The 27,797-nt window shown below is 53.7% G+C and overlaps 10 protein-coding genes across 10 annotated transcripts; 7 read left to right on the top strand and 3 right to left on the bottom strand.

Moving 5' to 3' along the window:
• Positions 1 to 582: 582 nt before the first annotated feature.
• A1O7_01540 (uncharacterized protein) lies at positions 583 to 1,455 on the bottom strand (the record flags this gene model as incomplete). The annotated part of the gene is made up of 1 exon (XM_007755577.1): positions 583 to 1,455. The coding sequence occupies one exon, from the start codon at positions 1,453 to 1,455 to the stop codon at positions 583 to 585; it is 873 nt and encodes a 290-aa protein (XP_007753767.1).
• A 553-nt stretch (positions 1,456 to 2,008) lies between these two features.
• On the top strand, positions 2,009 to 3,694 carry A1O7_01539 (uncharacterized protein; the record flags this gene model as incomplete). Its single annotated transcript, XM_007755576.1, has 1 exon — positions 2,009 to 3,694. One exon carries the CDS (start codon positions 2,009 to 2,011, stop codon positions 3,692 to 3,694), a length of 1,686 nt encoding a protein of 561 aa, XP_007753766.1.
• Positions 3,695 to 5,133: 1,439 nt separating this feature from the next.
• Positions 5,134 to 7,440, top strand: A1O7_01538 (CAMK/CAMKL/MARK protein kinase; the record flags this gene model as incomplete). The annotated part of the gene is made up of 1 exon (XM_007755575.1): positions 5,134 to 7,440. One exon carries the CDS (start codon positions 5,134 to 5,136, stop codon positions 7,438 to 7,440), a length of 2,307 nt encoding a protein of 768 aa, XP_007753765.1.
• A 977-nt stretch (positions 7,441 to 8,417) lies between these two features.
• On the bottom strand, positions 8,418 to 10,202 carry A1O7_01537 (uncharacterized protein; the record flags this gene model as incomplete). The annotated part of the gene is made up of 3 exons (XM_007755574.1): positions 8,418 to 9,542; positions 9,720 to 9,812; positions 9,861 to 10,202. 3 exons carry the CDS (start codon positions 10,200 to 10,202, stop codon positions 8,418 to 8,420), a joined length of 1,560 nt encoding a protein of 519 aa, XP_007753764.1.
• Positions 10,203 to 11,223: 1,021 nt separating this feature from the next.
• A1O7_01536 (uncharacterized protein) lies at positions 11,224 to 11,565 on the top strand (the record flags this gene model as incomplete). The annotated part of the gene is made up of 1 exon (XM_007755573.1): positions 11,224 to 11,565. One exon carries the CDS (start codon positions 11,224 to 11,226, stop codon positions 11,563 to 11,565), a length of 342 nt encoding a protein of 113 aa, XP_007753763.1.
• Positions 11,566 to 13,050: 1,485 nt separating this feature from the next.
• A1O7_01535 (protein phosphatase) lies at positions 13,051 to 14,811 on the top strand (the record flags this gene model as incomplete). Its single annotated transcript, XM_007755572.1, has 3 exons — positions 13,051 to 14,523; positions 14,579 to 14,731; positions 14,782 to 14,811. 3 exons carry the CDS (start codon positions 13,051 to 13,053, stop codon positions 14,809 to 14,811), a joined length of 1,656 nt encoding a protein of 551 aa, XP_007753762.1.
• Positions 14,812 to 15,935: 1,124 nt separating this feature from the next.
• Positions 15,936 to 18,389, top strand: A1O7_01534 (chromatin assembly factor 1 subunit B; the record flags this gene model as incomplete). Its single annotated transcript, XM_007755571.1, has 6 exons — positions 15,936 to 16,039; positions 16,088 to 16,103; positions 16,163 to 16,265; positions 16,317 to 16,553; positions 16,602 to 17,706; positions 17,753 to 18,389. 6 exons carry the CDS (start codon positions 15,936 to 15,938, stop codon positions 18,387 to 18,389), a joined length of 2,202 nt encoding a protein of 733 aa, XP_007753761.1.
• Positions 18,390 to 18,921: 532 nt separating this feature from the next.
• A1O7_01533 (DNA excision repair protein ERCC-5) lies at positions 18,922 to 23,022 on the top strand (the record flags this gene model as incomplete). The annotated part of the gene is made up of 1 exon (XM_007755570.1): positions 18,922 to 23,022. The coding sequence occupies one exon, from the start codon at positions 18,922 to 18,924 to the stop codon at positions 23,020 to 23,022; it is 4,101 nt and encodes a 1,366-aa protein (XP_007753760.1).
• Positions 23,023 to 23,986: 964 nt separating this feature from the next.
• On the bottom strand, positions 23,987 to 24,817 carry A1O7_01532 (uncharacterized protein; the record flags this gene model as incomplete). Its single annotated transcript, XM_007755569.1, has 1 exon — positions 23,987 to 24,817. One exon carries the CDS (start codon positions 24,815 to 24,817, stop codon positions 23,987 to 23,989), a length of 831 nt encoding a protein of 276 aa, XP_007753759.1.
• A 633-nt stretch (positions 24,818 to 25,450) lies between these two features.
• A1O7_01531 (glycylpeptide N-tetradecanoyltransferase) lies at positions 25,451 to 27,135 on the top strand (the record flags this gene model as incomplete). Its single annotated transcript, XM_007755568.1, has 2 exons — positions 25,451 to 26,881; positions 26,938 to 27,135. 2 exons carry the CDS (start codon positions 25,451 to 25,453, stop codon positions 27,133 to 27,135), a joined length of 1,629 nt encoding a protein of 542 aa, XP_007753758.1.
• Positions 27,136 to 27,797: the final 662 nt, after the last annotated feature.

The raw sequence follows: 27,797 nt of genomic DNA, 5'->3' as shown, positions 1-27,797 counted from the left end.
AATACAGCTCTGAGGCCGGAACGGTTGCAGGTCGTTGGCCCACGCTGGATATCGAGCCTGGCGCCTGCCCTTTATCACCTAAGGCCACTTCTAATAAGTTAGGTGATGGTCAGAGGGTAGATGGAGGGGCCTGAACCACAAAACTGAGCTCACATATCCATGTTGGAGAAGTGAGTCGAGTTCGGAAGGTCCATTGTGAGCATGCGGACGGAGATTGGCGAGAGCAGCTCCCACTGTTGGCTTCTCCGCCGTCAATGCCTGGTCCGCTCGACGGCCATTGGCAAGTGGCCAGCATTAAACCCCAGCTTCAGTGCTCCACCTCTTTGCAGATCTGTTCGACCTGCAGTTGGCGATGACTCACTCGGTAACGCAGCTGGGGAAAGGGTAGAAACCTCCTCACAAAGACGATGGCAAACAGAGAACAGACAAAGGAACCTCTCCCTGGTGTGATACGAAGAAGCGCGGGCAGCGATCTCGTGCCATGAGTCCATTCAACTCCTCGCTCTACATAAGTGCTTTATCAAGACATGACCCAGACTTTCCAATTTCCCTCAGGACCAGGCTGTAACAACAAAATTGACTTCACTCGTCATTGGACGAACTGTCAATAACTACGACCTCTGCCTCTGCATCTCCTATGCTTTCAACACTGAGCACATCACCGGCATTGACATGACTCACATATGCACCATCTCCTTCTGTGAGAACGGCGTCGTCTCGGCCATCCAGTCTGATCTTGGCCTTTCCACCCTTCGTTTCGGGAAGGTGGATGTACACTTTGCGGTCGGATCTGGACGTGACCAAATCCCCGCCTCCAACCGTATAGTTGAATGCGTTGCCGGTTGGAATAATACCAGCACTGAACATGAGATCGGCATGGATAGGTATGGTACCCTCCTTGGTTGGGACTGCTGCCTTTTCTTCTTCCAAGGTCGCCTTAGGGCCCGCTTTTAGAGGCGTGATGATGGTAACGAAACCCTTGCGTTTGTCTTGTTCAGCAAATGTTCTGGTGTGATAGATTGGCGGGAGGTTCCTCTTCCACGGCAATGCCCAGATCTGCAAGAAGTGAACCCAATCCTTGTCGTGTTCGTTATATTCGCTGTGAGAAATGCCCCTGCCGCCAGTGGTGAATTGGACGTCTCCACGGTGTAACCGGAAAAATTTGTCCTTGTCATTGCTTTCTGCGCCCTTCTTTTGCATCGAGTCACGGTGTGTCAATTCGCCAGAGAGAATATAGGAGGAGATCTCGGCGTTCTGGTGGAAGTGTGTGGGAAACCCCTCACCAGGCATGACACGGTCTTCGTTCAGTACGCGGAGGGACCCATAGTTGTTGTATCTGGGATCATACCACCCGGCGAAGGAGAAGGTGTGCTTGGTGTCGAGCCAGCCATGGTTGGCTGCGCCTCTGGTTTTCGACGGGCGAGGGACAATCTTTGCGTGGGATAAATTCGACATGTTCCTGAGGATGGAGGTTGCTTTCATAGAATAATGTTGGCTGTCTGCGTTTGTGCTGTTGTTGTTGCTGCTAAGCATAAATACTGCGGTTACTGCTATGAGTAGTGCTGTTACTGTTGTTGTGATGAGTGTGGATTTTTGATGGAGCAAATTGGACAACATGGAGCTGAAAGGAAAGCTATATACTTAGGCCTGGTGCTTTGAAAGAGCATAGTGGACGCATCCAGAACAGCCGCCGAACCGCATTATAGCAGACTTGGTCAGTAAGTGGTCAGTGTACAAAATGGCAAACAGTGTGTAGTAAGAGAGTGGACGTGTTTTCCAATCCTTTGGTAAGCGAAAGGCTATGTGTAGGGTAGTGCGGAAATACCCCCGCCTAATATCCAATCAACGCGCCGTGCGCATCTTAGTCATCACTGGATGAGAGCGTGGCCGTGACGTCACTACACTCAGGAGCCGAATGACAAGTTGCCCCGGATTTCCCCTCTTTGGTCTCCTCGCACGCCTCGACTTCAGGGAATGTCTGGCCCAAGATGTTGCTAGGCTAGTGCTAATGAAAGAGCAGACACCTGACACGCCTGGAGAGCACTCGTCTATCAGGCCCGAGAGCAAGTCCGGGGTAGCAAGTGTCTCCTCACCTGCTTCTCTTAAGAGGGACGTATCCCCTCCTCCAATCAATCGCCGCCGTCAACACCACCGCAAACCCAAAACCGACAGGGGGCTCACAACAAACTCAGCGACCAAATCAGACACGGCACAGATTGAGGCTGGTGAAGTCGAGATCGAGGACCATGAATCGTTCTTTTCCTGCAAGCTATCGGCAGCTACGCGCCCGCAAGTGGAAGGCCAACCCAGACTATCCCACTCCAGCTGGTTAGCCCTCTATCGTGGCAACGTGCATGATAGAGGCCATCATTTCGTCGTGCATCAACACGACCATCCCGTTGCGGGAACTCATTATGATCTCCGCTTGCAATGCAATGCTACCAGCTCGATCAGCTTTGCCCTGCCGTATGGTCTTCCTGGCGACCCGAACAGTCGGAGACCGAACCGCAATGCCATTGAGACTAGAGTGCATAATCTGTGGAATCACCTGATCGAGACTGCTTCTCATGAGACAGGAACAATGCTTCTGTGGGACACAGGTGAATACGAGGTAATCCCGTACGACACGTCTAACAAAAAAGCCAGCTCGGACGAGGCCACAGCTACCGAAGGGTCAGAATCGGATACAGATAGTGAGCTTGTCACGAAGAAAGAGGCGGAATCCGAACCACAGAGGCTCCACCGAGCTTTTAAAAATCGCAAGATCAAGCTCCGCCTCAACGGCACGCGCTTGCCGAAGGATTACACCATTAGCATCAGACTCATGGAGGACAATAGCCGCGTTAGACAGCCTGACGCGCCGGCCTTCAAGCGACAAAGGACGACCAATGGCGGCAATACCTCTTCCAACCCGGCGGTAAAAAGAAATTCGCAGGTACGCGAGGTCGAAACCTCGTCAGATTCGAGCAGGGCAGCCTCTCCATCGGCAGAGGTTGATACCCCTAGCCCGACAGGAACAAGCTTCGACAGCCTCGAACATTCCCTGACACGGAAGAAGCCCCCAAAACTGAAGCGAAATGTATCTTCTCTTCTACGCACCGCGTCTCCTCCTCCACCACGACGAGGCAATTCAGTTGCCCATGTGCCGCGAACAGAGTCTCCGCCATCATGGGACGCTACAGCCTCCTATGCAGCTGCTCACCCGCAGTCCCAGGTGGAGATGCCGCGTCCAGCCCTTTCAACTCATAACCGATCTACCACCCTTCCCATTTCCATGATGTTCCTCCCCAGTCTTTCTGCTGAAACCCCTTTCCCAAGGCAGCCCGACAACGCGACCACCGAATCCGCAGAGGACATAAGAATCCGCCATTCTAACGCCTACCCCGGCGCATCCAACAGTATAAACTCCATTCATCAACGGAAGTGGTTTCTTTCCCTGGACCGCGCTGCATGTGGCTTTCGACCTACCAATGAATTCGCGTTTGGGAAACGAATTTGGGAGCGTCCGCGGCTCACGAGCACAGATGCGGACGGGAAAAGAAAGAGCGAGCTAGGAGGATTCAAGCCTTTCTATGTTCGGGGACGGGAAGTAGAAACCAGTGTTTTGACGGGGAGACTTGCCGCTGATGTCGCTCGTGATGAGGGATTGGTTGGATATAAGCCGCGAGGCGGCTGGAGGGGCATTTTGGATTGAGGAAATCTTCTTCTATTGCTGGTGCCCGAGACAACGGTTCCGCCGTCTTTGGTAATGTAGCCTTTCTGCCGACCTGGAGGGTTATGCGACTGACCATGTTGGTGGCGGGCTCTTCTAGGTCGGTGTGGTTTCCGCTCCGGGGAAACTGCCCAGGAGCCTCTACAAAGTATCTCTGTCACTGAGAGTCGATTGCTCTACGAACGTGTCTCTTCGCCTCAGGATGTAGTAATCAGGAGATCGAAAGTAGAAGCCGTTGATTAGATGGAATATGAGGCTGATCCTGAGCATCGCCAACCCGTCGAGTAGTACTGTATCATTGCTGTGATGCATCTGCTGGTCGCGGCTACAGCGGACACATATTAGCCAAGACTAGGGAGGCTAGTGAGGCCCCCAAGAGACCTCCGGACCCCCAGACCCCTTATTCGTGCAGCCGTAGGATTTCTCTGGCAGGTGGGTGGTGGCAGGGATGCTCGTCTAGTGGAGGCGATCCGCCCGCCATTGTGTGGCGCCGGTCTGAACTCAACTCGACGACCAAAATGACATGCTTCCCGCTTCGCCGGCGCTCACACGAGGTCCTCGTATTGTAGAGTACATACTCTAAACCCCTGGCAACAGCTCGAGAACCCCAATCTCGACTGTCACTAGTTGCATATCCTCGGTATTGCACGTCACCGACTCTGCGGAGCATCGCGTCTCGAGATATTTGTCCCTGAAATGCGCATCGTCCGCACGCGCAACTGATTGCGACTCGCTTACTCCTGCGCTCTCCCACCTTCTATCCGACGACGAGCGAACCTGCAGACGGAGGGCCGCGGCGCTTTTGCGATACTCCATATGTTATTCTTACTCTCGGCCAGTCGCATGACCTGCTTTACCAGTCTGCGAGATTCAGCAGTCGCGAGGAATGCAAGCCCAAAGGACCAAAGCCGAGCTTCAGCAACATAAAGCAAAAGTACGAACTCTGACTGCAGCGCATTTACCTGCATCCGACTGACATATGATCGACAGCTCGCCAACTCCTACTCTGAACTACTTGAGTACGCCTTGCTCTTTGCACCTACTGCTCGAACTTGCGCGCTGACAGTTCCGTTTAGCCAATTCGCCTCGAAAGATCTCAAGACCGTCGGAAACTACACGTTAGGAAGGCTTATCGGCAAAGGCTCTTTTGGCAAGGTCTACCTTGCGAGGCATAATCTGACAAATGGCTCAAAGGTCGGCCTCGCAATGGACCGGGGCAAGGCCCATGACTGACGACGCCTGCAGGTGGTGCTCAAGGCCTCGAATAAGAGCGACCCCAATCTTGCCAGAGAGATACACCATCACCGACAGTTCATACATCCACATATTGCCCGGCTATACGAAGTTATAATAACAGAATCCCTGGTGTGGCTAGTCTTGGAATATTGTCCCGGTATGAACTTCTCAGACTATGCTCGGCCATGACACTGAACACTGCCCCAGGTGACGAGCTGTACAATTATCTGTGCAAGAATGGTGCGCTTCCTGTCGAAACTGTACAAAAGATCTTCACCCAGCTGGTTGGAGCTGTTGCCTATATCCACAGCAAGTCCTGTGTACATCGAGATCTGAAACTGGAGAATGTGCTGCTGGACAAGCACGATAATGTCAAACTGTGTGACTTTGGCTTCACAAGGGAGTATGAGGGAAAAGCAAATTACCTGCAGACCTTTTGCGGCACCGTGTGTTACAGTGCACCGGAGATGCTGAGAGGCGAGAAATACGCCGGCGAGAAGGTCGACGTCTGGAGCTTGGGAATCATCCTGTACGCGCTGCTGAAGGGAGAATTGCCCTTTGAGGAGGACGATGATGCTGCGACCAAAGCGAAGATTCTGAAGGACGACCCCATCTATCCTGACACCTTTCCAGATGCCGCAAAGACTCTGATCTCCAAGTTGCTTTCCAAAAGGCCCTTGCACAGGCCTACTCTTTCGGATATACTGGCCGACCCGTTCCTGGCTGACCACGCGCCCCAGCAGCAAGCCATTCTGAAACTGTCGCAGCCGGCTGTGTTTTCCACACAGTTGGAAAAGGAGACCCTGGAGCGCATGAAATCAGCTGGAGTAGATATCGACAAGGTCATTGAAAATGTGCTTGCGCAACGCTGTGATGCACTTGCTGGATGGTGGGCCTTGCTCATTGAGAAGGAGACGCGCAAGCAAGCACGCAAAGACCGCAAGCGAAAAGATCGAGACGCCGAGTTGAAGATCCTCAGGCGTCTTAGTGGTGCCAGCAGTCGCCTTGAGCGCATTGCCCCAACGCTGCTCGAGGTCGACGAAGAGCTTTCCCCTGGAGAAGTCGAACCACGTCGGAGCGGCAGTCGTGGAAGGACACAGCGGCGGAGCACTCCTCAGATCCTGGTCAGCGACCTTCCACAACTTCCCGAAGGAGATGTTATGAAGTCGCCCAAGTCCGGAACGCCACCACCGCCGCCGATCGACAAAGATTCCGTCCGCTCGAACAGTGGCTCTCGGCCACCCTTGCCTCCCAAGGAACGCAGACGCCCGAGCAGTACGCTTCAGCTTGTGACGTCGAACCCGGATTTGCTGGGTCCTGTGAACGGGGTGAACAAACGACGGACCGGAAGGTTTCGCAACCGTCAATTCATGAGCCAGCTCACAGCCCTGAAGCACTGGTTCGTTGAATCCACAAAACGGGCCAAATCACCTGTCCTGAACGGCCATTCGAACAACACCTCCAAGGCGACCCTTTCTAACAAAACGCTTCAGGCGAACAAAAGCAGCAGGAATGTCGCTGGTGGCGCAGCTAACCTCAATAGATCCTCGACAGGGTCAACATTAACGCCGACATTGTCAAATTCAAGACCCCTGACCAAGAGATCCACCACAGGCCCCCTGGTAGATACTACTCGTGCTGGAGCCCACCGCAAGTCACTTTCACCCTCACCCATTACACCACGTTCATCATACCGACGCAGCTCGACCGGGCTACGCGGCCGCAAGTCCACCTCCTCGTCAGTTTCATCGGTCCGAAGCATGCCCCGGCATGGCACATCACACAGTAAGGCTTCCTCAGTGAGCTCCAACAGCATCGACGCCATCCACAGCCCGACGAGTCGGTCCGTCAGCATCGGTGGTCGTTCTCCTCACTCCTCCATCAAAGTCCTCCCCGTGACGCCCACGGCGAACGCCTTCCCCTCAAACATCCGCCTTGTCCGGACTCCCCGCGGCTCAGATGCGGGTCTCCAGCCTCGACCGCTCTCTGGCGTGGGCGGTGCTGATCTACTGGGTCCTCCACCCGGTACACCACAAGCCAACGCCTTCGGCTCCAACGTCATGTTTGCACGACGGAAGAAATCCCCCTGCAAAGGCCCCACGTTGAACTCTGCATTCTTCTCCGCGTCAACCATCCCCGCCGCGTTCGGAAGTCCTGCTGTCTTAGGAGGTGGTGGTGGTGGTGCGAGACAACGAGAAGGTTCAGACGGCAAACCGAACCTGGGGCTGAAGGATTTCATCGGCGGGGCACACCGGAAAGGCAGCTCCTCGAAGCGCAAGAGTCAAATTATCGAGGAAGAAGAAGAGGAAGAAGAAGGACAGGCCGTGGTGCTCGAAGAGGAGGAAGACGAGGACGTCGAAGAAGTCGAGGCATTCCAGGCGATTCACCTGAACAAAGGGGAACGGCTGGATAGTATCACGATTTGGAACGACGCCGTCGCAGAGGAGGCAGAAGACTCGAGTGCAAAGATCCATTCCAGGACCAAAGCCTAGGTGCCCGTCCGGCGCAAAAGAATCTGCCCTAGATACCCTAGGGCCCACCCCTTCGACTTCATGCCGGCACCGGCACAGTGCAGGGTCGGGTCCTAATGGACGTGATGTGATATGATATCCACGGCCGAGCTGTGTGTCAAACGTCTACACCTTCCCCCTTGGAGCGAGGGCGCGTCAACAAGAGAGAAGTCCAGCAATCGAGCGATATCTGCGATATATCACGATTCTTCTTCTTTCCTTTTATCTGTGTAATCTCCTTTGTGTCAGGATGGAGATATGTTGACGTGATGGGATGGGATATGAATGCATTCGGACGGGACCATCGACCGCCACCGCGACCATGTTGTGCGATGCGAGTTCGTGATGTTTTCAAACTAATCAATTCTGTACGATATGTGATATGTGATGAATGCAATCCATTTCCCAGCCCAGCTACTGTACCTAGGAGACGGTAACCTTCTTGCTCGAGCCAGAAGCATGACCGACCGGGTAGGTGATCACGGGTCGTTCTACGTCTTGCATCACTCATTCATCTCTTGTTCGTTATCTCTCTCTGTCTTTAAGCCCACTACACGCAGCACGTCGAGTTGGTACGGTTTTGCCAGCTTCCAGCTTCCAGCTCCTGTTGCCTCTGCATATGGACATCACTCCCTCCTCTTCCTGGTATCCCTTCAAGGCCTTGTCGGGCCGGACCAGTTCAGCCCGCGCCACGCCACGCTATATCCTGTGGGTTCGGTACTGTGTACATATCTCCTGACGACCAGCGAGTTTCGGTGTCGTTGGTTCGGCTCGTTTGCGGCGTCAGTGCTGCGTGGTTAACATCTTTGCTTTTGTAGTCCGCCACTTTGTTCTTCTTCGCTTGCTCTTCTTCGCTCCCCTCCGCTCAACAGTCATCATACATGCCGCGTTATCCCGGTGAGCTTTCCTTCTCTCACTCCACGCAATGACAAGCTAAAAGGCCCAGTATTACTCGCCGATTACTTGTTGCTGACATTGATACTCTCGCTCAGACTTCGACTCCGCACAGTAAGTACCGTTGCCGGCTGCATGCGCGTCGTGGTTCTGAGGTAGGACTGGCGGTGAATCTTACGTGTTGTCTCGCTTATAATTTGGAGGTCATCATCGCCATCACCAATATCGTCCTCCTCTTCTTTGTCGTCTTCTTGATAATATCTCTTCCTCCCAGCGAGGAACTTGCTAGGCCGCCCGCTGGATTTGGCGATCCTCCCGAAATGATTCTGAATGTTGGTCTGCTTGCTTTGATGAAAAGCCGCCGCTGTTGGTGCTTTTGCTTTTGCTTTTGCTGTGGTTCTTGTAGTTGGTCTTACCTGAGTGACCTCCGATGAGGTTTCAGGAGCTCTGACTTTCTGCCGTCGCGATGCCGCGTTATGCCTTCCACCATCATTGTCGTCCTCAACTGTTAGGTCGATTGCTGTCATGGCTGATGCCTTGATGGGGACAGCGCCTGCGGGAGAGCCTGGAAAGACTGTAGACAGCTGCCTCTTAGGCGTCGCTGCAACTGGAGGACGTGGCGGCGGCGGCGTCGGGCTGGGGATGTTTGCGTGCTCAAGTAGTTCCTCCATGAAGAAATCCATTTCTGGGCAGGGGGACGATTGCCTGGTCACATCCGAGTTCTGAGTGACCTGTTCGGTTTTCTCCGCCTCCTCATCGGTATCGCCATGTTGAATTCCTGTGTCGGCTGGTTGATTAAGTTGCCGTGAGTCTTCTTGCTGTTGGACCCTTGTCGAGTCTGAAGATGAAATTGACTTCGAAAGTAAGAATGATTTTGAGGTCTTGGACGGTATCTCGACCGTGATCTTAGCTTTTTTGACCAACACATAAGACTGCCGTGTTTTGGTTGATGGTTTGCTTTGTATTGACGCCGTATCATCTGTTGGAACATCTGCCCAGTCCTTTTCATTACAAGGGAGTAGAGGGCTGGGGGCTATCTGGTCGAGCTGCCGTCTCTCGCCGTATATACCACGAATGAATTCGTCGAAATTGGCCCCTCTACTACCTTGAAGATATCCATCCACTTTAAAGCTGCGGAGGAGTTGATACGCCACGACACCCCGGTAAATGTCTCGGACTTTGTTGAGAGACTAGAAAATGTAAGTTATGTGCGCATCTGAACCGTTAAAGTAAGCCTACTGGTGCCAAAAGGTGCCCTGATTCATAGCTGATCTTAGATATAGACCTCCTAGATGTACTGTGCTGTCCCTAAGAAAGGTAAGTGCAAAGCCATAGTGTAGGAGGGTGACCTCTGTTCTTCAACTTACATTTCCTGGTGAAAGCATAGTATAAAGTCGTAGAGCTTCTCGATGATGTAAGATCGCAATCGGTTCGATCTCGACAGCAGCCCATGCTAAAAACTATGTATAGTGTTAGCTCTACTCAAAGGTTCAGGTCTCGCAAATTACCTCCCCCGTTCCAGTGTAGTCCTTCTGATTCCCCGGTTTAGGCTTTGCAGAGCGATCGTCATGGATTCTAGTGAGGTTGTTCAATTTGTGAGCATCATAGACATCGGGGACAAGCCAAAGGCCGTCTTCTTCTCCGAATGTCTGCTTGATCTTCTCTTCTAGATCGTTGTAGTCCACGATTGCTAGTCCTCTCCGGGTCCGCTCATCCGTTGCGATAATATTTAACGCTCTAGCGGGATTCTGCGTTAACGAAAGAAATGGAGACGCGAAGGTCTTGTCTTCGCACAAGTGTCTTCTGGCCAAGTCGCGAAACTCGTCTGTTGTATAGCCTGGCGGTGGCATAATGCTCGTGGCTGGCGGTAGGAAACGTCGAGCTCTGAGCCCGTGACCTGGGTCGAAAGCTCTAAACAAGAGCCGCGGTCGTTTTCGCGCAGATTTTCCTTGATTGTTGAACCGAAGACTCAGACGCGGATTTATGCGTTTCGCTGTTGCTGAAAAATCATTTTCATCAAGACGCAAGGTCAGTTCATCTTCGCCGTCGTTGTCGCTTCTCGGGGCCCACGATCCACGGGAGCAAGAATCTGTTGAGATACTCAGCGAAACAGAAGAAACAGTCATTGAATCAGAGTCAGAGTCAGAACTCCATTCATCTTGGCGTGCCCGAAGCTCGCGCTTTAGGGGTGGTGTTTTTCGCGCAGGCATGTTCGCTTGGCTTCGCTTACGACGGTGAGCAGGACGCGGTAGAGACGGCTGGGGCCGGATAGTATCATAGCAAGACGGCGTGAATTGAGGCTAGCGGAGCGAAGCGGAAGGCGAGGTGAGAGAAGTAGAGAGATAGAGAAGCAAGGAACAGAGGGGGAAGTGGTCAACTGAGAGCGAGAGGTGAGGCATGAATGCTAGATCGAGTGTAGGGAGTAGTTTGTTGAAGTCTGGTACTCGAGCCAACGCTTGAGGTATAAAGAGTGAGGTCTCTGTCGGTCACAAGGTAATCGATGCCCATTGAGACTCCTGGGTCTCGGAGGACCGCCTACCTGGTCAAAGTAGAGAGCACGGGCAATGTGCAATTGACATTTCATGATCGCGCGGAACTTGACCACCAAAAGTCTGAGTTTGTGCTCAACGACCAGCGAAGAGGAAGTGAAGGTGAACAGAAAGGATTTACATTGATCCGTCAAAGTCGCGGCTGCCAAGCCCTCTGGAGACTCAGGTCAAGGCTGCACGTGCAGATTCGATCAAGCGGAATACGATTTTTACTGTTCGTTCTCTCTTTCACACCGATCATTTTGGGTCACTGAATCTCGCCCTGAGGAAGCATTCTGTTGCTCTTCGTTCGGGAGGCCTACTGTCCCTGAGCTGACGTCAGATGGAGGAGGTCGAGGCTGCTCAGTTCCTCGAGTCGCTAATTGGAAAGACACTCTATGTCACTGTTCCAGATGGACGGCTATTCTCAGGGATATTTCGTTGCACAGACAACGAAAGCAATGTTATTTTGTCGAATGCATTCGAGTACAGAATGCCATCACAGGCTGCCGAGGATGCTGCTGTGGAAAAGCTGAAGGTTCAGGGACAAGCCAGCAGGGCAAACATGACGTCCCGCTTCGTCGGCCTGATTGTCATCCCCGGCAAGCAGATTGCCCAGATGGAGGTTGAGGAGCGACGCGAGTGGCCAGGTGGACAGTCGTTATCGGTACGAACGAAGACGTGAAGGATTTCGTCTCCGCTTCAGCACGGTTATGCTCTGCTGTGGCATCTCATGACGAGCACTTCACACTTGATACAACGAGCAAGTGCCCACGGCATATGCAATCGTTTGCCTCATTCTTCATCGCACCATTGAGGATAGAAGGTGGATCTGGTTGAGACCAGTGTAGCGCACATCTGTCGAAGAGCTCGGGCAATTGACTCGGACGAGAAAAGACACGGGGCTGTTCTATCAGATCATTGCAATGGGTTCAACTGGGGAGGAGACTTGAGATTGCAAGAGCCTCGAAGGGGAATCTGCAATGGGTACGCCGAGTGATGTTGTCAAGCATCCTACCAGGGGTGATATCTTTGCTCGTTATCACTGAACATAAGCACGGCCTCTTCGAGGGACTGCATGGCAGAGTCAGTAGTAAGATCGATAAATTACGGCATGCTCTAACTTAAGGGAGTGATCACAGGACTAATTCCCCAACTGCTGCGTCACCCAGCGAAGAAAGCGTCGCTGAGGCCATAGTGAGGGAGGAATCAGAAAAGCGAAAATGTGAGTTCTGTTGTTTCTGTAGCGGCAGCCCATCATGCACAGAGTACTCGGTAGACGGTCACACGGTGATATACGGCCCCGGAGTAGTAAGCAGGGCTTAGCTGTGACCTCATCCGGGGGTACGGGTTGGGCATACGGGAGCCTGGCGGGCCCGGCGGGAGTTAGGGGTTTACTCGTGCCGGGTCCCTAGGCGGCCTTCAGCCCATCGAATGTTCTGGGCCACGAAGCCGATATGGGCGAAGGTGCAGCCAACCAGAGCGGCGTAGCGAGTCTGGAGAACAACACCAAGAAAGCCGAAGCGACTAACTGCGCTTGGAGGAGGAGTAGTTCACATCTGTCAGTAATTCTGCTCCCATTTTATTTATCAGCCCTACGTTGTCTTCCTCCACCTCGCCGTCTCGACAGTGTCTTAGATGTTGCCATCTACGTGCTACCTGGCTTAACCTTAGTTCTCCGTGTCTGTCAGTCGCCATCTTCCCGTTGAGGTTAGTCACCGTCCAGCTCTTCCGCCGCCGGTGTTGCGTCACCCGTTTCACGATCACCGCCCATGCGACATCTTCCCTCCCCCAGGAGATGCAGTGTTTTAGCTTTGCTCAACCTCGAGACACCTTGTTTACCAGTCTACTGACGTCGGAGTTCCGTGCTACAGCAGGCGAGACAAAGAAAGTGACCCCCACAAAAGACCTTCCATGCCCTACCACCCCTTGTCAACTATTACTACGACCAACACCGCTCGAGCTAGCGGTACCGCGCCTTATTTTCTCAAGGTGGATTTGACTTGAGCATACGAACAGTGTGCTCCTCCAAGAACGCCGTCGGGTACAGTCGCCAAAACGCATTCCTCAAAGCGGCTGCTTATCTCACTCCTTAAACCTCCTTGACCCGCTCGCTATCTTCCTCGACCATCTGCCACGGCCGGGTCCACAATTTCTCGCGAAGAATTCAATGGGTCAACAACAGTCAAAGGGCAGCGATGGTACTAGAACACCGTTGAAGAGCGGCTCCTCCTCCAATCTCCCCGATACTTTACAGCAATATCCCTCCATCTCCAAGTCCGACACCAAGGAAAGCACTTCCAGGTCTATCCGGTCCTCCATACGAAGCAAGATAAAGAGCTCGGGAGATGACAAGACCAATGATAGTCCTAGGGGATCAGCTTCGGCCCTCGCGGGCGTAGACGGACCTAACAACGATAAAGGCGACGCTAGTTCGATTGCGAGTGGTCGCTCAGGCTCCTCACGGGCCCCTCGTGAAAAGGTCACGCAGGGGTCGTTGGTCGAGTCGCCCACGCCGCCAGCGGATGATGAAGACGCACCATCACCGGGCGCCAACACGCCAGCCAGACCGCCATCACCAACTCAATCCAAGTCCTTGAACAAGGGCCACAAATCGGTAGACCGTGCTCAGCGTACTGGCGAGGTGGGAGCGGTGTCGGAAGACGCACCTCATCAGGCGCATGTGCATTCGTCGACGCAGAAAGCCGGAGACTCAATCCTGGTCAAGCGGGAGAATCAAATTAATCCACGAGCTCCGGAGACCAAGGCTTCCCTAAGGGCCAAGTTGGCCGAACTACCTGGCGCATCTCCAGGCGGTGGCATGGGCATGGGAGACGTGAATGACATGGATCTGGACGACATGATCTCTAGGCTTCTCGATGCCGGCTATACCACCAAGGTAACCAAGGCAGTGTGCCTTAAGAACGCTGAAATCACGGCCATTTGCAGTGCTGTCAGGGAAGTGCTATTATCTCAGCCGGCCCTTCTGGAGCTGACTGCGCCGGTCAAGATTGTCGGAGACATCCATGGGCAGTACAACGATCTGATTCGTCTGTTCGAAATGTGTGGCTTTCCTCCCAATGCCAATTTTCTCTTCCTTGGCGACTATGTCGACCGCGGAAAGCAATCGCTCGAAACCATTCTCCTGCTGTTCTGCTACAAGTTGAAGTACCCGGAGAATTTCTTCATCCTTCGGGGCAATCATGAATGTGCCAATGTCACGCGTGTCTACGGCTTTTACGACGAATGCAAGCGGAGATGCAACATCAAGGTGTGGAAAACATTCATTGACACCTTCAACTGTTTGCCGATTGCGGCTATTGTGGCAGATAAGATCTTCTGCGTCCATGGTGGATTGTCCCCGTCGCTCTCCCATATGGACGACATCCGACAAATCGCCCGCCCTACAGATGTCCCCGATTATGGACTGCTCAACGATCTCCTCTGGAGCGATCCGGCGGACATGGATCAAGACTGGGAATCAAATGAACGGGGAGTGAGCTATTGCTTTGGGAAAAAGGTTATTGTCGACTTCCTCTCGCGGCACGACTTCGACCTGGTTTGTCGAGCCCACATGGTTGTTGAAGACGGATATGAGTTCTTCAATGATCGGTTACTCGTCACCGTCTTCTCCGCCCCGAATGTTAGTCGCCCTTGGCCGCTCAACTAGGGTTTGGATATTGCTAACTGTATTCTAGTATTGTGGTGAATTCGATAATTGGGGTGCCGTCATGTCGGTGTCAAGCAACTTGCTGTGCAGTTTCGAACTGCTGAAACCGCTGGATTCAAGTGCACTCAAAAACCACATCAAGAGGGGCAGAAATGCTCGTCAAAACATGCTCAACAGTCCGGTAAGTGCTTGTTTTGAGTTCTGACAAACAACGACTAATGCCTCGAATAGCCAGCACAAGTGTCCGCCCAGAGCTTTTAGGAGTTGCCAGAATTGTCGCGCAGTCCATCAATGCAAAGACAACAGTCCGGCTCGTTCCTGCGTTTACTTTGACCGCACTTCCCGCCTAGGGTAATGTCACATCGGCCCTGCACAGCAAAGGTCGATTTACGAAAGATACACAACTTCCTGCGACGACAGATGAAAGGATTCTGTCTATGCTACCCTGCTAATTCAGTGTTTTCTTCTTCAACGAGGCGTCGGGGTCGGCGCAGGTGGAATCTCCAGACAATCGGGAAGGAGCAGAAGTGCGACGAGGCTACAGTGCTGGAAAAGCATATTGAGTGTCTTCCAGAGCGCCCAGACCTCGTTTCAGTCGACGCGAATAGAGTCGACCAGCCGGGGGTGTAGTTTGTTGGCGATGTACGGAGTAGCGCTGCGGCCGCAGGGGTGGGAAGGAAAGAGGTTGTCTGACATACGGACACCAGCAGCAGCAATTTGAACTTTAGGGAGCAAGGCGTCGACGTGAAATGACAGGCTAATGCAATGAAGATTCTCCAATCCCACATGTGGTGCCTGTTTCAGACAAAAACCGGTCGTGAACCTGAGGCCAGCCCCCAATATCAAATGGCGCTGTTCCATCTGGTCAGACGCGCGAAATGAGCACGAGCGCGTCGAACTTTGGAGTGCAAGCTCAGAAATAATGGGCGGGCGAAGTGCTCCACTCCCCAATGCACCCAATCCCGTCTGGCTGCGGAGCACTCACTGTGCCCTCACCTCGAAGCACTGGGTTCGGAGTACAACTGACTTGCAATTGAGAGCCTTCTGACTCTTCCCTGTCTCTTCCACTTCTCCTCAAGCCTTGGACACGGACAGCTTAAGCCTCGTCACGGCAGTGCGTCGTACAATTCACCTTCCTGCCACTACCGGACAGCACGTCTTGACTCAGCAAACCGACTCCCGCAAGGCCCTGTCGATCTTCCGCATTGCTTCCAAACGCAAACGACAGCTCCTGCTCTGCCGCCTGCCGTGCACCGCACCACATATCACCTCCTGACGAGAAGCTGCTGTTCGGACGCATTCCCCCCACGAGAGTTCCTTGCACTTTGATCTCGCCATTTTGATCCTCCTTAGAGCGGCCTCTGTGGCCACTCTCCAATGCCATCATGAAAGCCGGGCCTCTCCTCATACAATGGCACTCCGAAAGCCAGCCCATTTATTCGGTCCACTTCGACCCTCATGGCAAGGGCAGGCTAGCAACGGCTGGAGGGTGAGCACTCGCACTTCGTATTCCAAGGTCGATTGCTAACAAGAATAGTGATAATCATGTCCGAGTATGACATTCCGCTACTGGGCAACATAGCAATTACCCTGGCTAACGACGGGCGCTCAGTTATGGAGCATCGAAGCTCAAGGAGAAGAGAGAAAAGTCACATATTTGTCAACCCTCACCAGGCATACCCAACCTGTCAATGTCGTCAGGTTCTGCCCGAAAGGTCAGTGGCCTGTCCATCCTCCGAACATTCACCCTGCTGACTGGAGGATAGGTGAAATGCTAGCCTCGGCAGGTGATGATGGCAATGTCCTACTATGGGTACCCTCCGAGTCGTCGATGGCTCCCATGGGCGAGGACCATGCCGACGACAAAGAGACATGGCGGATCAAGCATATGTGCAGGACATCCACGGGCGCGGAAATCTACGATCTGGCATGGTCTCCAGATGGCCAATACTTCATTACTGGTGGGGTTGATAATACAGCCAGGATCTTCAATGCACACACAGGTATGAAAAGACAGGCTCATCAGATGAGCCGCACTGACGTTTATCCAGGCACCATGATCCGCCAAATAGCAGAACACAGTCATTTCGTGCAAGGGGTTGCGTGGGATCCACTGAATGAGTTTGTGGCTACTCAGTCCTCTGACCGCTCCGTCCATATCTACGCTCTCAAGCTCAAAGACGGCACGGCTACACTCTCGACTCACGGTAAATTCAACAAGATGGACCTACCTGGGCGACGAATATCGTCCCACAGTCCAGCGCCAGTAGCACCTCCTTCAGAACTGACACATCGCACATCAAGCGCCAGCGTTAGCAATCTTGCCATTGCCTCTCCTGCACCGTCGAACCCTGGCACTCCTCTAACTACTCCACTGCCGATGGATCCTCCTCTGCTGGCTTCAAGTCGGCGATCTTCATTTGGCTCTTCGCCTTCCTTCCGCAGATCGGCTTCACCAGCTCCTTCATTACCGCTACCAGCGGTAAGGCCAGAAATCTCGTCACCTAGCCTCAACGCCGCCATGGGTCTAGCTGTTAGGAATACAAACCTATACCACAACGAAGCAATGACCTCGTTCTTCCGTCGTCTCACCTTCTCGGCTGATGGGAGCTTACTGTTCACACCTGCTGGGCATTACAAAACAAGCCAAGCATTCGCGGGTGACCCAACCAAAACAGCGGACGATATCACTAATACCGTCTACATTTATACGAGAGCCGGTTTCAATAAGCCTCCGGTGGCGCACTTACCAGGTCACAAGAAACCTTCTGTGGCGGTCAGGTGCTCCCCTATCCTCTATACCTTACGTTCCACGGCGAAGCCGACAAACCACATCACCATTGACACGTCCTGTGGAAGCGAGGAGATCCCATTATTACCCGATCCAATAGTCCCTCAAACTCCTACGTCGGTTATGGAGCCTCCGCCATTGTCGGTCTCGACTTCAATACCCGAGTCAATGGCCGCACCTTCGCCGAAACCCTCAGCAGATGGCGAGCCAGCAAGTCCTGCTCCAGCCCCGGCGTTTTCGCTTCCCTACCGGATGATATACGCGGTAGCGACGCAGGACGCGGTATTTGTCTATGACACTCAGCAAACCACGCCCATCTGTGTTGTGAGCAATCTTCATTACGCCACTTTCTCGGATTTGACCTGGTAAGTTGGAGCTGTACAAGTTGTGTAATCGTGCTGACCAAGACAGGTCAAATGACGGATTGACTCTGCTCATGTCCTCAACTGACGGGTTCTGTTCGACGCTGGCGTTTTCACTTGGTGAACTTGGCCAGGTCTACTCTGGACCTCATCCGACCTACAATCATCCAGTTGTTTCAACGTCTATTGCTCGACCAAGCTCTTCGGCCGGGTCAACACCAGTTCCGACACCTACTGCGACTGCATCGCCATCATTGACTAAGGCTTCTCCGATTCCGGTGCCACCATCCCATCCATCGCCAGCACCATTTATCCTTCGTCCTGGAAGCCCAGCCAGGTCCAACTCACAGTCGTCAATAGCAACCATGACATCGATCCAAACTAGTGGTTTTCCTAACAATCCTACACCTACCATGGGCCATGTCCCACTGGTTACTGCTGCCAATTCCGGGCCTCCAGTCGCCATTCCGCCAATGACTACACCACCTCAGACTCCCGCAAGTTTCCACGGGGGCCAACATTCTGCAACAAGCTCGGTTAGTGGATCGGTCCTGGGCAAGCGGGATACGGGAGCAACGAGCGAGAGCGAGAAGGAAGAGAGCAAGTCAAAAAAACGAAGGATCGCTCCAACGCTTGTAGGGCCTACGGGCTCGGTTGAAACCACGAAGGACGAGGAGGCGAAGTGATTAGTTCCAAGCTGTATCTGCTCGTTGGGGGAGCCTTCCTTTGGTTCTGCAAACAGGGAGGGCATTACTTGAAACCTGCAATGATCTAGCGTGGCGTCGGGCACAAGTCGCAAATAGGCACTTTATGGACTGCGACAGAGGGGCATATTCAGGAGGGATGAATACCAAATCTGCCCACCGATCATCTGTCCCCAGTCAATTCCATCTTCGTATTTGTAGATATTAGTGCACAGTCGTGGTGTTGAATTCGAATCATGCACGCTGTTACCGGGCGCTGCTGCTGTCAGTCGCCGGTTCAATGACGGCATGTGACATCGCGTCATTGTCGTGCCGCGGAGGGACACCAACGTCGACTTTTCCACAAGTCTTGAATCTACTTTCATTCCAGCCTCTTCGCCGCTTCACCATATTCCATCAGGCTTCTGCAGAGGCCTTTGCCTGCCAAGAAAGATGCCCTCAACTTCTGCACTGGCGCCCAAAACCCGATCCTCCCTCGCACTGACGAACCCCCTCATCATATTCCTCCCGCATCATGGGTGTAACGGGCCTCTGGACAGTCGTCGCCCCCACCGCTCGTCCCACTCAGCTCGCCTCCCTCAACCGTAAACGGCTCGCTGTCGACGCCTCGATCTGGATCTACCAATTCCTCAAAGCCGTGCGCGACAAGGAAGGCAATGCCCTCCGTAACAGCCACGTGGTCGGCTTTTTCCGTCGAATCTGCAAGTTGTTATACTTCGGCATTAAGCCTGTGTTTGTATTCGACGGCGGGGCGCCCGTGCTGAAGAGGGAGACCATCCGTAAAAGAGCGCGGAGACGGGAAGGGAGAAGGGAGGATGCGGCCCGGACAGCGGGGAAGCTGCTTGCTGTGCAGGTTGCGCGCGTGGCCGAGGAGGAAGAACGGAGAAGAAAAGAGGGTGCAAGAAGGGATGACGATGAAGAAGAGTTGCCGCCGGAGCAGGAGCTCGTGTACGTCGAGGAGATTGGCATGAACCAGAAGGAGCGGCAGGCCGGTCGGAGCGAGAAATTCCGCAAAAAGGATCAATACCATCTGCCTGATCTGGATGTGAGCATTTCAGCAATGGGGGCGCCCAATGATCCGAGAATCATGTCTCAGGCCGAGTTGGAAGAGTACGCGCGACATTTCCACAGCGGCGAGGACATCAATCTGTACGACTTCTCCAAGATTGATTTTGAGAGTTCCTTCTTCTTGTCCCTGCCGCCAGGCGATCGCTACAATATCCTGAACGCGGCAAGACTACGCTCAAGACTGAGAATGGGATACTCGAAGGAGCAACTCGACGGAATGTTCCCGGATCGCATGGCTTTCTCCAAGTTCCAGATTGAGAGGGTTAAGGAGAGGAATGAGTTGACGCAACGGCTTATGCATTTGAACGGAATGGTCGAGGGCGATTTTCTCCTTGACGGCGGAGGTAGAATCGCGGGTGAGAAGGGGAAGGAGTATATCTTAGTCAAGAACGAAGGCGTAGAAGGTGGATGGGCACTCGGTGTGGTGTCGAACAAGCATGGAACGAAGAAAGAAAACGCAATCGACCTTGACAAGGACGAGAACTCGGACGAGGATGCTAACCATGCTGACTCTGACGAAGACGAGTTTGAAGACGTCGCCATTGAAGGCTTGAATCGAATACCGAAGAATTGGGCGAGGAAAAGGAAAGCTGAGGCGGACTATGGCACGATGTATGAGGACGCGGCGGAGGTGATCGCAAAGAAGAGGAAGGCTGTGTATGAAGCCAGAAGGACCGCCGCCGATGCTCAGACCGGTCGTCCTCAGGCCGTCGCTACTGTTCCAGTCCCTACTCAGACTACGACTGCTCCTGTGAACGATGAACCTCTCTTTGTGCCCGAAAATAAAGCTGACGGTGAAGACGAGGACGACTTGTTTGAAGATGTGCTCCCTGCTGCGGCTGATATAGATGACGATGACGACCTACAACGAGCTATTGCTATGTCCTTGGAGCAGAATGCCGAAAACGATCACGGATCTGCCGACCAGGCTACGAAGCCACCTAGCGAGAGCTCCGATGAAGACGACGCCTTCGACCTACAAGCCGCGCTGGCAGAATCAAGACGGACCAAGCCCAAACCGAAGACAAATGTCAGAGATAGAAGCCCATCACAACCGAAGGAGGCTGCATTTCAGTTTCAGGGTCCCTTGCCGTTCGAGTCCCTCAATCTGGGTCAGTCACTACTTGGAAAGAAGAAATCAAAGAAGATTGAGGAGGAGCTATCCGGTGGCTTCGATCGCGATCTGGGAGACGACGCTTTTCGAAAAGAAAGGCCGCCACAACCGATGCCTGACTGGTTCGGTGCGACGCCCAATCCCAAGGACATGAAGTATGCAGGACTCGACAGAGATTCCATCGATGATCCTACTCCATATGGGTTGGACAACGTCGACAAAAGGGAATTCCTGCGTCGACGCGAGACAAAGGAGGTAGTCGATCTCGACACCGATGAAGAAAGAGAGCAGACTCATGAACCTGTTAATCTCGGCGCTGACGCTGAGAAAGCCGACCATGATCATCCGATTGACCTTGACCAGGACGACGATAATGAGAAGGATTTAGAAGTGTTTGTTCCACTGTCTCAAGACGTGGATATCGAAGCAGCTCCTTCAAGCCAAACAGAAGGGGTGGACTTGCCCGAGCTGGAAGAGGCTGAAGATCCCGACAAGCGCAAGCGAGACGAAGAACGTGAGAAGCGCTATGAAATAGCTCGCCGGATTGCGGCGGAGACAGGGACGGGAGCGCCAGAGGACCAGCCGCATCCCACAATGGGCGAGATGGCGGACGGAGTTCGCGCGGAACCCCCCTTGCCTTCTTCCGCACCACAGTATAATCCACAGCCAGCGGATAAGACTGCCGAAGACAGTGATTTTGAAGCTGTGGAGTGGAGCGAGTCTGATCACGATGAGCCCGACCAGCCGGCAACTCCTGGTTCCCTCGGCACCGTCAACGCAGAGTCTCCAGAGCTTCGACCTCGATCTGCAACGGCTGAAGTGGATGAAGATGACAACGAAAATTTCGAGGACGTCAATATGGAGCCAGCTGCGCCTCCACCTCAACTACAAAACGCGAACATACCCACCCTATCAGCGTCCCGAGATCAGCCAGAGAAACAGTCTCCCACACCTGCAGCCGAGCCGTTACCGGAAGAGGAATTCGACTATCTCTCCACCGACGAAGAAGACCTGATGCGCCAACTCGCCGAAGAGGCGGAAGAACACGCCCGCTTCACCTCAGCCCTGCACAACCAGAGCACCTCGACCGAGCAAGCCATGCGCGACTTTGACGCCGAGTTGAAAGCCCTCCGAAGCCAACAGAAGCGCGACCGCCGTGACGCCGACGAAGTCACCCAGACGATGATCCAAGAATGCCAGGCCCTGCTCCGCCACTTCGGCCTACCCTACATCACGGCCCCGATGGAAGCGGAGGCTCAGTGCGCAGAGCTCGTGCGTTTGGGGCTCGTCGACGGTATTGTGACTGACGACTCGGACATTTTCCTCTTCGGCGGCACGCGCATCTACAAGAACATGTTCAACGCGGCCAAGTACGTCGAGTGCTACCTGGCCGGGGACCTGGAGAAGGAGTTTCTGCTCACGCGCGACAAGCTCGTCCGCTTCGCCCACCTCCTGGGCAGCGACTACACCGAGGGCATTCCCGGCGTGGGGCCCGTGACGGCGCTCGAAATCCTGACAGAGTTTGCCGATCTCGACGAGTTTAAGGCCTGGACGGAGCGCGTCCAACTCGGCAGACCATCCGATCTGGAGGGCCAGCTCACCACGCCCTTCCGCCGCAAGTTCCGCAAGACAGTGCAGAAGAAGCTGTTCCTTCCCCCCGGGTTCCCGGACCGACGTGTCGACGAGGCGTACCTGTTCCCCGAAGTGGACTCCAACGCCGAGCCCTTCCAGTGGGGCGTCCCGGACCTGGACAAGCTTAGGGGGTTTCTCATGGCGACGATCGGGTGGAGCCAGGAGCGCACGGACGAGGTCCTGGTGCCTGTGATCCGCGACATGAATAAGAGGGACGTGGAGGGCACGCAGAGCAATATTACGAGGTACTTTAGCGGGGCTGTGGGTGTGGGCGCGAGTGCCGCTCAGGGGGGAGGGTTAGGTGGTGTAAGAGGAGGCAGTAGTGGCAAAGCGCTCGCCGTCGGCGGCGAGGGACCTGCGTTTGGCGCCGCGCAGGCAAAGGCCGAGGCTACGGCGCCGAGGAATCGTTCAGGCAAGGAGAGCGGGCGGATGAGGAACGCCTTCAAACGCCTGAGAGGCGAGGCCGAGAGGCAGCGGCGGAGAAAGGACGACGTGGAGCAAGACGGGGCAGACGAGATGGATGCTAGTGATGGGCTCGGTGAGATTCAAGGTATCGAAGGGGACGATCACAGGGACGGAGTCAAAAATAGGGACGCGAATCACGGTCCATCTACGGCGACTTCCGTCTTGGTGGACGGCGATGGGGATGGGTTCAGCGACGGCGAAGGAGATGTCGCTGGCGATGAAGCTGGAGTGGGTACAACCTCGAAGCCGAAGCGGATATCGAAGACGAAATCGAAGACGAAGGGGAGGCCGAAGAGCGACACAAAGAAGACGATACAAAGGCGTGCTGCAACCTGATGAAAGGGAAAAGGACCTCGATCAAGGCCTCGAGGAGAAGCGCTGTGCCAGAAGATTACTAAGATATAATCTGGTACGGGTTATGGCTTCCAGTGTTTGGGTGCGTCACAAAAGTACGGAGTATACGTGATGAAAATGCATGCACGATAAGATGACGGAATGAGCTCCACTGAGTACAGAGGTCAGGAAGGCGGGTCACGTCGACGCGATCTCGAAACAAGACGGACATGCCTTCACACGAAGAAATTGAGATGCGGCCATGCACGTCTGAAATGCCGGGTATCATTTGACCTATTCTGGCATCTTCGTTTGTGAATATCCTTTGCCTTTTCTGCGCAAACGGCACGTTCTGCATGTGTGCGTTACGCATATGGCTGCATGTTTCAAGCCTCATCTAGTCTTCCCGGAGGGCATGATGCAGGCGTAAGTTGGAGTGCTCGATGCTCACCCGTCCCTTTGGTGCCTGTTACTGTAATCACCGGCGTTTCCGGCTTTGATCCCCACTGAGCCCGATGTGTCGTAGCGTAAGAGCTGTTGAAGACGGATGACTTTTCGTGCTGCGAGGAGCTACATAGCGTGATATGTAAAGCGTCCGTTCTTGGTCTGGAGTCGTGGCTCGGTGTCCTCGAGGCCGGTGGGGTATGCATTAGACTGCGGGAGTTCCACGTTGCTCGTTTGATGTGTGCTTGTGACTTGTGCGTGCTGTGGGTCGTGCAAACAACTCGTTCCCTGGTCCTCGTCGTCAGGGTCGATCAGTCCTCCTGCTCAACCTAAGACAGATTGACTGGGTCCTCGTAGGTGGTCCCTTTTCTCGATCCCCGATCAACTCTCCTAGTCAACCTGGGACACATCGACTGAGTCTGATGGATGTGCATTGTACATACACATTGTATTTCCATGTGTGCATGTGTGCATGTGATGGATGCATAGATCATGCATGTAACTCTTCCCCATGCCCTCATTGTTAGGGTCGATCAATTCTCCTAGCCAAACGAGGACACGTAGACTGGGTCCTCGTACGTGGTCCTTTCTCTCGATCCTCGATGAGTTGCGCCTCTCGAAAATAAGCCGTATATCCCAGGATGGTACACCACGGACACCGATGCTGCTGGTAAGACTGATCGAACCAGCCGAAGATGTCGTACCAGTTTGCATAGATACAGTCGAACTCGGGGCTCTCCAGCTCCTTCTCCCAGAAAGCAATGTCTCTAGGTCTGAACATGAAGCAGGCGCGACACAAGCCGAGCGAGGATGGCATCCATTTGTTGTTCTTGCGTTCGAGCAGGCGGAACAGGCCGTCTTTGTCACGGTAGCCGCGCCACGGGGACATGACGTTCTTTTGGGACGCGATGCGGGCCATCGTCTTGCATGTGAGGGCGAGCGAGATCTGGAAATAAGGGATCTTGACTTTCTCGAAGATGAGCGTGAGGATCTCGGGCGGGAGCTGGAGGATCTTGGATGTGGGTTGAAATTGAGGGGAGACGGGCGCCGCGGAGAGGATCGACTGAGGAATGAAGAACGGGTCGTATGGATCTGAGAGAGGTGGCACGTCTGGCGTGAGTTGCTGGCGTCGTTGGACCGGGTATATTGTCGATTCTGAGAATCTTGCGATTTCTGCCCTCGTGGGCGGCTGCTGTTGGGTGAGAGCTGTTGGGAGAAGACCACCGGTCCACGAGGGCAGAGTCAGTGGCGAGGTTGTGGACGTCGAGGCAGACTGATCTGAGGGGAGATGCCATCTCTGAAGCGATGTTGATGTTGATGTCGATGTCGATGCTGATGACCACCTACCTTCCATTGCCAGCGGTTGGTTCGTGGGTGGGAACGGAAACACTGGTACATAAGAGCAAAGTAAGCTGGCATCAAATCAGCAAAACACGAGGCGACGAAATCCGGGGAAGGCAGATGCAGATGCAGCTGCGAATGCATTTGCGGGCAGCGGAACAACGCGGGGTTCGCATTACAGTACGAGTACGAGATACGAGGAGCCGAGGATCCACCAGGGGCCAGCCACCCGCGCCAGAGGGGCGTGAGAGTGCTGCCTACACAGTACTGTGTAGAGCCCTCTGGGGGGCGCCCGGGCTGTTCGGAATACCACTGCCTACTACCAGGTAGTAATTAGCTTAGGTACGGAGTACCTCGTAGAAGAAAGGGTTTCGTGTTGGCTGTGACTAGGTAGACAAGCCGTCTCCTTGTACGGCACCCTGATTACACCCACTGCAAGGCTGAAACAAGCGACTTCCGCCACGCCAGACCCAACTGGGCCTGGCCAAGTGACGTCGGTGGGGTTGCAACCTGAGTTCCTGGTGAGCTGCAAGTGAGAAGCGCTCAATCTTACAACCAACTGACGAGATCTAGGCCTTCAGCCTCAAGTTCGAATCTTCCTCTTCCACTACTCCAAGGGCGCCCCAAAAGAACTATTCTTCTCAATATGGCCGACTCCCGGCCTAAAGATGTCACCTCCGAAGAGCAGCTAGAGTCGGAGTCGGAAGCCGAGGAACACACAGAACAAGACCATGAGGGCACTGCCGATGGGACCACCGCAACGGCGGAAAAGGCCAAGAAGAAAAAGAAGAAGTCGAAGAAGGCCAAGCTAGTGTCTGCTCTTACTGGTAACAAGTCGTCCGAACCTGCAGAAGCCTCCAAGCCTTTGTCCAACGACGTGGTAAAGACCCTTCTCGATGCGAATCCGGCACTCAAAGGCGAACTGGCTGGGATACCCCCCGAGAAGGCGGGTGAGTTACTCAAAAAGATGGACGTCTCACAGTTGCTCAGCGGGTTATCGATAACTGGGAAGAACCAGAAGGACATGGCATCATACAAATTCTGGGCGACTCAGCCAGTCCCTCGTTTTGATGAGAAGTCGGAAGAGAAGCCCGACGGACCCATCAAAGAAGTCATTCCGGATCTGGTGCCAAAGACCGCGGCTGCTTTACCAGAAGGCTACGAATGGGTGGAACTGGACCTGACACAAGAGGACGAGGTGAAGGAGGTCTACAAGCTGCTTTCATTACACTACGTCGAAGATGACCACGCGATGTTCCGATTCAACTATTCCGCTGTCTTCCTAGATTGGGCTCTCAAGTCGCCTGATTGGAAGAAGAGTTGGCATATCGGGGTTCGTGCGAAAGGTCCAAGCCGTCTTCTGGTAGCAACCATTTTCGGCATTCCCATAAAGCTGAAAATACGCCAGAACGTCCTCGATGTGGTGGAAATCAACTTCATGTGTGTTCACAAGAAGCTCAGGTCACGGAGGTTGGCTCCAGTGCTGATCAAGGAGGTCACGCGACGGTGTCATCTGGAGGGTGTCTACCAGGCCATTTACACTGGCGGTGTCGTCTTACCTACTCCTGTTGGCAGCTGTCGATACTACCATCGCAGTCTCGATTGGCTGAAATTGTACGAAGTCGGATTCTCTCCTCTCCCTCCCAATATGACACAAGCAAAGATGATTGCTCGAAATCAACTGCCTCCAAGTACCAGCACGCCCGGATGGCGAAAAATGGAAGAAAAAGACGTTGATGCTGTCCATGATCTGCTCTCGCGGTACCTCGATCGGTTTGACCTTGCGCAAATATTCTCCAGAGAAGAAATCGTGCACTGGTTTCTGAACCGACAAAAACCTGCTGAGCAAGTAGTCTGGTCGTTTGTGGTGGAAGGAAATGATGGCAAGATCACCGATTTTGGCAGCTTTTACTGTCTGGAGAGCAGCGTCATTGGTGAAATGAGCAAGAAGCACGACAAGATTCGAGCGGCGTACATGTTCTATTATGCCACTGAGCATGCGTTCAACCCCAAGGAGAAAGGCTTGAAGGAGAGACTCCTCCAATTGGGACAGGATCTGTTGATCGAGGCAAAGAAGGTGGGATTTTTCATATTGTTCTCGGTAATTTGAGATGCTGACCACCCGGTGCTTAGGCCAAGTTCGACGTATTCAATGCACTCACACTGCACGACAACCCCTTGTTCCTAGAGCAATTGAAGTTCGGCGCTGGCGATGGCCAACTGCATCACTACCTGTACAACTGGCGGACGAAGACTATCAATGGTGGTGTCAACTCGAAGAATCAGCCGGATGAGAGCAAGAGGGGAGGCATCGGGATTGTGTTGCTGTGACGAATGCGCGGAAGTGGCACCAAAAGGCTCAGAGTCGCTTGAGGCTATTGCTCGGCGGCTTGACGGAGTACTGATTCACCACTTTTTGGCTGAGCGGACTCCCACACGGTGGTGACTTTGAATGGCATCGAAAGGCATGAGTTTTGAGTGCAGAGTCCATGAGTGCATAGCTGAAATACAAGCCTGCCTCAAGTGGATTCGAATTGATGAGCGAAGATTCTATGCCGTTGAAAACCGACATGCGGTTCCATGCGTCGCATCAAGCGAACTAGAAACAATGGATATGATGTCGACTTCACGGCCGATATATACCTTCTTTTCCCTTCCAATCTGGCCGCGGCGGTACACAGCTAGCCCACTTCTACCTGCTAACGCGGCATGGTCACCAACTATAGATCGCCGGATGATATCTGTCAATGCGATGGGCGCCCTGCCGCCCGTCGATTGACCACCGCATACGCTTTGAGTGGTGTCAAGCTCGCGTGTTTGCCATGCCGAAGTGGACATTTTCGTCTCACGCCACTTCTCCTGTGAACTTCGCCAATATCACTTCGCCCAGAGGAGACGAAGGCGTGCAGGCAGATCCAATGATGTAGCCATCTGCCTCAGACAGGTTCCATCAGCCACGAACTTGGCACTGTAGTGTCCTCGAAGGCGCCATT

The sequence above is a fragment of the Cladophialophora yegresii genome (assembly GCF_000585515.1).
Source record: "Cladophialophora yegresii CBS 114405 chromosome Unknown aczIN-supercont1.1, whole genome shotgun sequence".
Classification (NCBI taxonomy): Eukaryota; Fungi; Ascomycota; class Eurotiomycetes; order Chaetothyriales; family Herpotrichiellaceae; genus Cladophialophora; species Cladophialophora yegresii.
The sequence above is the reverse complement of the archived record's forward strand: the minus strand, read 5'-3'. Positions and strand labels throughout refer to the sequence as shown.